The sequence below is a fragment of the Carlito syrichta genome, unplaced genomic scaffold (genome assembly GCF_000164805.1).
Source record: "Carlito syrichta isolate Samal-C Ts95f unplaced genomic scaffold, Tarsius_syrichta-2.0.1 Scaffold308811, whole genome shotgun sequence".
NCBI classification, from domain to species: Eukaryota; Metazoa; Chordata; class Mammalia; order Primates; family Tarsiidae; genus Carlito; species Carlito syrichta.
The window spans coordinates 393,141-403,046 of record NW_007252907.1 but is presented as its reverse complement, the minus strand read 5'-3'; the positions used below and the strand labels follow the sequence as shown (position 1 = coordinate 403,046).

General features: G+C 50.1%; 1 protein-coding gene across 1 annotated transcript in view; it reads right to left on the bottom strand.

Annotated features, from left to right (window-relative positions):
• Positions 1 to 3,052: 3,052 nt before the first annotated feature.
• LOC103268289 (palladin) overlaps positions 3,053 to 9,906 on the bottom strand; it is a 377,892-nt gene continuing 371,038 nt past the window's right edge. Inside the window, exons 19-22 of the mRNA XM_021716425.1 lie at positions 8,149 to 8,371; positions 5,710 to 5,875; positions 4,774 to 4,907; positions 3,053 to 3,716 (exon numbers count right to left, since the gene is read on the bottom strand). Coding sequence (XP_021572100.1) covers positions 3,544 to 3,716; positions 4,774 to 4,907; positions 5,710 to 5,875; positions 8,149 to 8,371 — 696 coding nt within the window. The 3' untranslated portion in view covers positions 3,053 to 3,543. The remainder of the gene's footprint in view (positions 3,717 to 4,773; positions 4,908 to 5,709; positions 5,876 to 8,148; positions 8,372 to 9,906) is intronic.

Sequence of the window (9,906 nt, the reverse complement as noted above, 5' to 3'; positions counted from 1 at the left end):
CCTCGTCGGTCTTACAGATTTAGTAAAATTGATACCAGTTCTTCTTTGAATGTCTGTTTGGCTGAGTCTGTCAGAGCCTGAACTTTTTCTGGTTGGGAGACTTTTAAATTATTATTTCAATCTTGCTATTCTTTATTGGTCTGTTCGGAGTTTCTATTTCTTCCTGACTGGTGGGCTGCATGTTTCCAGGAATCTATCCACTTCCTCTGGATTGTCTAGTTTGTACAGCGGTATCCATAATAGTCTAGGATGTGCCACAGTGATTGCTGCAAACCACTCATGGTCACATGAGGAAAAATCAAGAACAAGTCCAGCATTGAGATCTAATGGCTCTTGTAAGCCACACAGGGGACAGTGTGAAATGCACAGTCCCGGTTAATTCAGATGTACCGTCAAAGCTCATCACACAGCTTATGTAAAAGATAACATATTTCTACCTTATGGAGGCCCTGAGTTATATTAATGGCCCGCTTTCTCTTTTTCTCCGCAGTAAGAAAGCCTAGGGCCAAATATGTCCACCTGTTGTGACAATCTAGGCATTGCTGTTTATGAATACATGCATATGAATGCGTGTGCAGCTCCAACTCTTGTTCTATTGATCATTGTTTTCTCCCTTTCCTCACTTATAACTCACGTCGTCTCGCTGTACCTCACACAGTCTCATAAGCCAGGGCATTGGTACGTGTTTATACTTGCACCTACATGAATCGATGTGGTAGTCAGAACTCTAAGATGGCCCCATCATCCCCACCCTGGTGTACACACGCCTTCTCCCAATTATCCAGTCAAACATGAATCTAGCTGCTTCTCTGGAGGGATTTTGCAGATGTAATTAAGGCCCCAAATCAGGTGATTTTAGCACACTTGTAACCGGCGGATTTTTCACTTTCCTAATACTGAGAGCAGGTGAAAATAAAAAGAATCTGAAGCTGGTTGCTGCAAACTTTGTCATTAAGCACAAGTAAAGTGGTCTTTTTCTAAATTGTCAGCTTTTTCACAATACAGTTGAAAGTTGCAGACATATCCAGTATTTGCCTCAGACACCACTCTGACTAGCATTCTGTACTTTGTATTTTTATTCGGATTATAAACCTAAAAAGACAGTCTTCCATGATGAGGCAAGTTCACATCAGCGGCAACCAGAACAGAGTTTGCAGTGATGTAAATTCACGTCAGTGGTTGCGAATGAGTTAATAAAGGGAGTGTCTGAGTGGGCCTGATGTGATCAGGTGAGCCCTAAAAGGGACCAGGGCCTTGATGAGAGAGAGTCAGAGCGTGAGAGGACATGTCATGACGGAGTCTCGTGGCCAGCCCTGAAGACGGAGGGGCCGGGTGGCACGGAACACAGGCGGCCACTGGGAGCGGGGGCAGTCCCGCAGCAAAGGAGCCGGCACAGCGGCCTGAGCTCTGGGGAGAGCACGGCCCTACCGACAGGCGGCTTAGCCCTACCAGGCCTTGAACAAGAACCCAGCCACAGCATGCCTGCCTTTCTGGGCTGCAGGACCGTGAGGAATGAGGGTGTTGGAAGCCTCTGAGTTGTGCTCATTTATTACAGCAGCAGTAGAAAACTAAAACTAAACACTGTGCTTCACAAAACTGTAACTATTATTTGTTAAATATTTATTGATGTTAAATCCACATTTCACCAGCACAACAATCCAAAGTAGTAAGATAGTATTTTTTTATAAATACAATATAAAGGTGGCAAAATAATGCTAATCCCAAACCCAGCAAATTAGCAAAAAAGTCACATCCAGAAAAATTTTGGCAAGTAAGATCTGACATAAGTCATAATTCTACAATACAGATAGGCCCATGAGAGACTTTGTAGGTTATCTTAAATTCCATATCAGCAATGCATATACATGTGGTCAAATAAACTTGCACTACGCTGCGTAGAATGTCTGCAACCCAGTGCTCAGCCTATTTGGCATTAAAACTTGGTTGGTTGGTGTTCTCACAAAGAAGTAGAAAGCTGTAGATGTGAAGCAGTAACGTGAAATATGTGAGGTGGTACAGAGATCTAACATTACTTTTAAAATGCTATGTATGAGTCGAGTAACTGAGCTAAGAGTTCAACACTTATAAATAATGGAAGATATGCGTTTTGCATAAGGAATACAGTGTTTTCTTTTCGTAGCAAAGTACCATTATAGCCTCAGGTTTATACTAGGCCAAGTTATCTTTCCTCCTCTCAAAGTTTTCCGGTTCCGACTTAAAACTGTCAAGTCTGGTCAGAATCAGCTCGGCCTGGCTGACGCAGAATCACACCCGCTCGAAAGCAGCCTTGGCCGAGATGCCTTTCACACCGCCCCGGCACAGCCCCTCCGGAGGAATGCAGCCCAGCAGCGGAGACGGGAACTCACCTCCGCTCGCCGCATCTTGGTGCCGCTGAGAGCACGCCACAGCACAAGCCTGTTTCTGCCTCTCCTAATGTCTCGTCTCCTTCGAGTAGACCCCGCAGGCGGTTTCACACCTTGCAGTCCCCCCATTTCAACCTGCTCTCCACACCGAGACTCTGCAACAACTACACGAACTCCAGACACACCGAGGTCTCTGTGCACACGTGCTCCAATCTTCCAGCGGACCCTGGATTCCCTGACTCGTTCACTGGCAGGCTCTCATCCACACCGAAGAAAGCCGAGGAGCAGCCCGGCCCCGCCACCCCTGCTCGTCTGCGTGAGTCCCGCACGGCTGCGCCGGAAGCCTCTCCCTCGTCCTCCTTCCCCTTCCCACTCTGCCCAACCCCTGCTTCCCCCAAACACAACATGCCTAGGCCACACGGGTGGCTGGATGCCTTTCGAGGAATGGACTGAAACACAGTTCTGCTTTGTTCAGAAGACTCTATTATTTATATTTAAGTTAGCCTTTGAACATGGTTTGTGGCCAAGCATTCTGACAAGGTCGCATGAAAAGAAAATACTACACGAAAAGAAAAAAGGTTAAGAACTCAGGCATCAACCCTGCTAGAAAACCCTTGATACTGACATAGTTTAAGGCAAGTAGTTCCTTCCGTGTGATTTCATGCCACATGATTTGCAGAGACAAGGCATTGCTTGGATCCTGTCCTTCCTTCCTGGTGTTCACCCCACACACTCCCTGGTTCCCTGGCGCTTCTGTCCTCCGGAATCCCTGTGGTCCCCTCTGTGGCACGGCTGCCTGCGTTAGACACTTCACACTACCATGCTACACAGACATAGCACCACAGCCGTATTTAAAGGCACTTGTAGACAACATGGGTTGTGGCTGCTCGTGAACAACTGATTTCCTTTAGCATTTTGGCATTTCAGACCACTCTGATCACAGCAATTCCAAAAGCTTAAAATTGGACGATAAGTGTCAGTTTCCTGTGCAATGTGTACATCTCTATTAGCATCACCTACTGAAGCTCTAAGTTTGGTATATCAAGTAAGAAAAATGTCCTTTTGGTGTTTTTTCGTTTCGCAGGGTCAAAGGTCTGTTTCTGCTCTCTACGCACAAAACACAGGAGCACGCTGGTCAAGGTGATGGCTGCTTCCGCGTCTCGCACCACAGGAGGCTGGGCTACAGGTCCTCACTCTCCACCAGGGCCGTGTGCAGCACCAGGGGAGACGGGCTGGCTTCAGGCTGGAACGCTGCCTTGATGTCAAGGCCCTGATCCGAAAGTGCTGCGTAGCGACTGGCCGAGGGCCGCACTTTTTTTGGCTTGGTGCTCTGTGGCTGTGGCTGCCACTGGGCTACAAACAAAGAGGAAATGGAGACGTTTTACCTACTTGGACAGCTCTTAGTCTCTTCGGGGGACGTGTATGAGGCACACACTCCGTGTGAAAGCACAGACACACCCATGGTAGAAACTTGGAAAACTCAGGGTCACATCTGCATCTGACACGCATGACAGGGTGGTGGGACCATGGTAGCTAGCTTATGAAGACTGAGGGTAGTTTGTCTTTTTTTTTTTAAGTTGATAAATACAGCACAGGGAATCAAATAGCTGATAAGCCTCCTAATTCTCATGCCACCTCCCCCTTAAGAAATATATTCTTTTCAATAATTATAATCGTCAGGAATTCTAAATGGATATTTTGACACTAATCAATTGAAAGGAATTGGACAATAGGCAAGGTGAGGCCACTCATTTCTTGAAGACCCTCACAAGTTATTTCTTCAATAAGGGGTAAAATTTAAAATCAGTTAATTTTTTTTAGTGGTTTTCTATCAGTGGATCACATAATGCTATTATACTGTTGCAGCTTATAAGTTCAGTAGGAACAATTTTCCTTAAATTTAGGATGCATGTATACAAATACACACACACACAAATACTCAAACCCACTGCTGAAGTGCCCAGGATATATTAATGAGAAAAGCGCTAAGCCACAAACGCACGCACTCCAAGGCCAATGGCGCACACGTCTGGAGTGCCTTGGGGCACTGCCACAGGATCACAGTGGAGGAAAACATGTCAAAAGGCAGCCACCTGCAGGACACCGTAACAAGAAAAAGCGAGCGTGAGGCTATGCCTTTGCTGACTGTTAACTCCTGAGGAGTAGGGAAGCCACAGCTGTCTGGCCAAGGTGAGAGAAACCCACACGCATGCTTTGCTAATAACTCAAAGTTCCCGAGGGATACTTGGGTGTCTGTTCTCCTGGTGTGGTTCACTATTAATGTCGGGAAACTATAAACAGAAAGAGAGAGAGCAACGTGAACTGCTGATGAGACCGGAGAAGAGTAACACGACCTGCTGTGCAGAGGCCTGACTCCGCACACTCTAGAGTGAGAGAAGGTGGGACTCACTGTAGACATCCAGCCTGGCGGTGCAGGACACGATCCCTGCGTCGTTCTTGGCCGACACTGTGTACCACCCCGCATCGTCTTTGGTGGCTCCCTGGATGAGCAGGCAGACGTGGCCGTGACTGTCCTGGTGCATGCTGGAGAAAAGGGCAAAGCCATCAGTGCTCTCTGTGTGTAAGCGGCGGCTCTGGACACCAAGTGCCATTTTTATGAGGTCATTTGAAACAGAATGTGCAAGTGGCAGGTAACAGGGTCGCCCTCCTTCCGCAGAGGCTGCTGGTCCATTCCGGTTCGTGGAGAAAGAGCAGACGTGAGATGTCAAATAAATGTGTGCACTCAACTCCGAATTGAGGATCTGCCTTTACAAAAGCCGCTGAATAGTCTCTATCCCCATGGAAGCAAACTGATATGCTAACTTTCTGAGCTACCAGGATACTTTTATTTTATTTTTCCCTGAATCAGAGTCTCCCCCTGCCACCCATGCTGAAGGGCCATGGCATGCTCACGGTTCACCACAGCCCCCACCTCCTGGGTAGCTGGACTACAGGCACACCCAGCGAGTGTTTTCACTTTTGTGGAGACGAGGTCTCGCCATGTTGCCCCAACTGGTCGCCAGCTCCTGCGCTTAAGCCATCCTCTCACCTCGGTCTTCCAAAGTGCTGGATTACAGGCGTGAGCCACCACACCCAGCAGGATAAACCAACACTTTAAAGAAATCACCGCTAGCTGACATCGGACGCACATTATCACAGACCCTTGCCTCTGCCTTCCAAAGCCAAACGCAGCTCCCCTCTATTCGGGCAGCGCGGGACTCTGTCTCTGGGGTCGCGGCAGCACGGCTGGGGGACGCCCAGGCTCCTGCGCCACCGAAGACGCGTCTTTCCACCCATCGCACAAGACCCACCACCACAGACCGGGCCGGGGGCCGTGCGGTCTTACCTCACACGGTCTGTGCTGTGCGTGAGTGACTCATTTTCCTTCTTCCAAAATATCTGGGGCGGGGGAGCCCCCGAAACACGGCACTCCAGCCTCACTGGGTACCCGTCGGCGACACCTGTGTTCTGCAGCTTCTCGAGAAACGCCGGGGGCTTGTGTGCTTCTTTAGCTGAGGAAACACGAGATGGACGGTTTGTCAGTCACGTGTACAGGAAGCACTGAGAAGGGCCCGGAGGCTTCTGGAAGTCCCGCGGAACAGAGCCTTTTTTCTGGAGTCCCAGCCTCACTTCATCTGGTGAGAGGCGGGTCCCTCCAGATGACTCGACACACTGAGGCTGCCAAGCCTGCAGCCTCTGCCTGGCTCTCCTTCTCCTGTATCTCCTCAGGTACTGGAGTCCGAGAGGCCCACAGGCCCCGTGTCTGTGCCACGGAATGCCTGTCTGATGGCTAGGGGCCTCCTGTGTCACCATAAGCATCCGTGCGGCCTTACAGCCTCTGCCACCCTTGCCACCTTGTGGCCTGAGGACAATCCCTTCTGGGAGGTGGACCCACCCAACTCCTCGTGTTATCTGAGACTGGAGAGTTACGGCTCCTGACTTCAGTGAGATGGAACCCAGAATGTGAAGTGGGTAGAAATAAAAAGGGTGCACCTTGGCCTCATTTGGCAGCTTTGAAATGATTATCTATCAGCTGGGAATATATAGCCGTAAATTACAGATTCCGATTTGTTTTCTTTGAAGGAAGTTATGGAAAAGACAACTTTATCACCTTGAGGGAGGGAAACCGTTAGAAAAACACAGCTGTATAACTTATTCTGAAAAGGTCAGAACACCCTGAATATTCCTACCCAGTGGAAACTTTTCTTGGCTCAGTAGTGGGAACCATCCCCTTCTCTGAAGGGACAGATCATACCAGAGCAGGGAGAGAGCTCAGAGAGAACACGCGTTCCACCCGAAATTCTCAAATACCAAAGACTCTAACACTTTGTGTTATGTGTAAGGTTTTTTTTCTTGAGTCGGAGTCTCACTCTGTCGCCCAGACTGGAGTGCAGTGGCCGCTCCCGGTCACCGCAGCCTCACCCTGCTGGGCTCCGGCGATCCTTCCGCCTCAGCCTTCCGAGTAGCCGGAATTACAGGCACGCGCTACCACGCCCAGCTGACCTTTTGATTTATTGTAGAGATGAGGTCTCGCTGCCCAGGCGGGTCTCGAACCCGCAGGCTCAGGCAATCCACTCACCCCAGCCTCCCAAAGGCACAGGATTACAGGCTGAGGTTTTTTTTTTTTTTAAAAGCAGGATCCACTGAGAGGACAGAGAAGCTCCCACAGTGAGAGGGGACCTGAAGGGGCCGCCCCAAGGTTAACGTGTTTTCCTTTGAGGACTCTCAGAGGGTAAGACTTCATATACTTGTAGTAACACTTTTACAAAAACTACCTATAGTATGTTCAGTTGAAAAGCAAGTCTAGGCCGGGCGTAGTGGCTCATCCCTGTAATCTCAGCTCTTTGGGAGGCAGAGGTGAGAGGACTGCCTGAGTCCAGGGGTTTAAGACCAGCCTGGGCAACTTGGGGAGACCTTGTCTCTACGATAATTCAAAAAAGATGAGCTGGGCGTGGTGCTACGTATCTGTGGTTCCAACCACTTGGAAGGCTGAGATGGAAGGATCACTTGAGTCAGCAGGTTGAGGCTGTGGCAGCTGTGAACAGGCCGCTGTCCTCCAGCCTGGGTGACAGAGTGACTCCCTCCCCCCAAAAAAGCCTAAGTTTGATTTGACTGCGACAGTAAGGAGAGATGACAATGATATTTTAAAACATGGTCTAGGGCAACCCCTTCAGGTCTCCTCCCACTGTGGGAGCTTTTCTGTCCTCTGGATAAGCCCTGCTTTCTCAAAAAAGGTCTAAGGCTGGGCTTGGAGACTCCCCATCTCCACAAAAAAAAGAAAAGAAAAAAAGCTGGGCGTGGTGGTATGTGCCTGTAGTCACTACCTGGGAGGCTGAGGCAGGAGGGTCGCCCAAGCCCAGGAGGTCGAGGCTGTGGTGAGCTGCACTCCAGCCTGGGTGACAGAGTGACACTCCCTACTCAAAATAAGCAAGAAAATAAATACAAAAACAGGGACTGGATGCCGGACTTTATGTAAGCAAATGATCTGGGTCCACGAGCTCTCCCCCTTTCTGTATGCTACACTGTAGCCACGGCACATGAATGGGCGGGTGGCCCAGAGCAGCTGCGGAAGCTCCTCTTCTGGCCACGTCAGTGGGAGGAAGGACAGACTGCGTGATCCCACTGAAGCATGAGAAACTACTGTTTTCGATTCACTGGGCCTCATGACACGTCCCCACCGGCTGTCTCGACGATGCAATCTGCTACTCGGCAAACTTGCTGGTAATGTGGAATTGGTTTACGTGTGTGAATCTGATGCAGAGAGCAAGGATTCAGATGAGCCTACCAGCAACCACGAGCTCCAGGCTGAAGGAGTTCTGTCCGGCTCGGTTGGTGGCTACACACGTGTAGATGCCGGCGTCTCGTGATGTGACAGGCTCTATGATCAGCGAGTGCACCCCGTTCTCACGCACCAGCATCTTGTGAGCGCTGTCGGGCCGGATGGGCCTTCCATCGAGCTGCCAGCTGAGATCTGGGGTTGGCAGTCCACTGACCTGCATCGGAAAGGATGTGCACGTGAACGTTCCTTAAGTTTAACGAGTGACTGCTGACGCCTCCTCCTCTGGTAGCACAGGGACGGCTTTTAGCATCAACTCGCGTCGTTCTGCTTAAACCCCCAGTGGCATCCTGAGCACCCACAGGCTCACTTCTCAGCCTTCCTCATGGGCCAGCTAGCAGTGAGATGGTGGCTAAAACATGTCTGTCGCCATCTCACCTCACCGGGGACTGTACGGATGACTGGGATGTCGCACCCAGCGGCGAGCTGGTTGGAAAAAAGTTGCCCAGCAATAGCAGCCATGCCCCACCCTGCGGGCACTTGCACACGATGCTGGGAGGTTCCTCACCAAGGAGTGCCTGGCTGTGGAGCTGTGCGTGAACGCGTCAGCACACGGAGCTGCGGAATTTGACAATCCTGGAAATTGAGCAGCAAGAGCAGCACGAAATTACCCAGAAAACCACCTGAACAAACTGCCACAATGGAAACCTCGTAAACTCGTGAGACTCGATAGCTGTGTTGACCAGAGGTCTGACAGAGGTCATTTAACTGTTGTTACCACACTGCTGCGAGGGCCAGGTGGCTGCTGTCTGCCAGCTTCCTGGTTTTGCCCCTGACTTTGAGTGGGAGAACTGCACTCAAGGAAGGCCTTTCACCCTCAACCTTACTCGTGGACACTGCACACCAAAAGATGTCAGCTGGCCTGAAAACGATGCTTTGGAAGAGCCAGCTTTGCCAGAGTGAGCCAGGGAATTACGCGCTCGTCCTGCTGGTGACATGCGTTAGTGCTGCCTATGGGAGGCCTCCCAGCACAGCGCGGCAGAGGCTATGCGTGAACCTAACTTGTGGACAAATGGAAGATTTGGCAGCCACTGGACCGCCTGGCTCCTGCTTCCCATCTGTGCGTCACAGGGCTTGTCTGGAGGCTGCCACAAGTGGGTGGAGAACACTTTTCTTGATCCATTCAACCACTGATGGACAATTTGGTTGATTCCACATCCTGGCTGTTACAAACAGGGCTGCAACACACATGAGGGTGCAGGTGTCTCTCCAACAAACTGTTTCCTTTTCCTTTGAATATGTACCCAGGAATGGGACTGCTGGATAATATGGCAGTTCTACTGTATGAATTCTTAATTATGAACCAAAACCGAAGTAAGTACACATGCACACATATACATGTACACACAAACTCAATTTGTGTGTTCATACTGTAAAAGTAATGACGCTGGGAAAGAAAACATTTTGTTACTTTTAGTCTTTATACGTTTCTCACGAGCCCAGATTTACTTTTGAAAAAACGGACGTCCAGATCCTCTCGCCGTCTGCATTTGTGTCCCGAAGTCCAGGAGAACCAGCAGAGGGAGCCCGAGTCATTTCTAAGGCCTCACCCAGCCCGTTTCAGAGCTGAGCGTGAAATTTAAGGTCAGCAAGCCGTGGGGCAGGAGAGCCCCGAACACAAAGCCAAGAACCATAATGAAAACACGCCAGCAAAGCGGCTCAGAGCAGTGGCTCTCACACGCTTTGCCCCCGAGCCCGCCGAGGAGC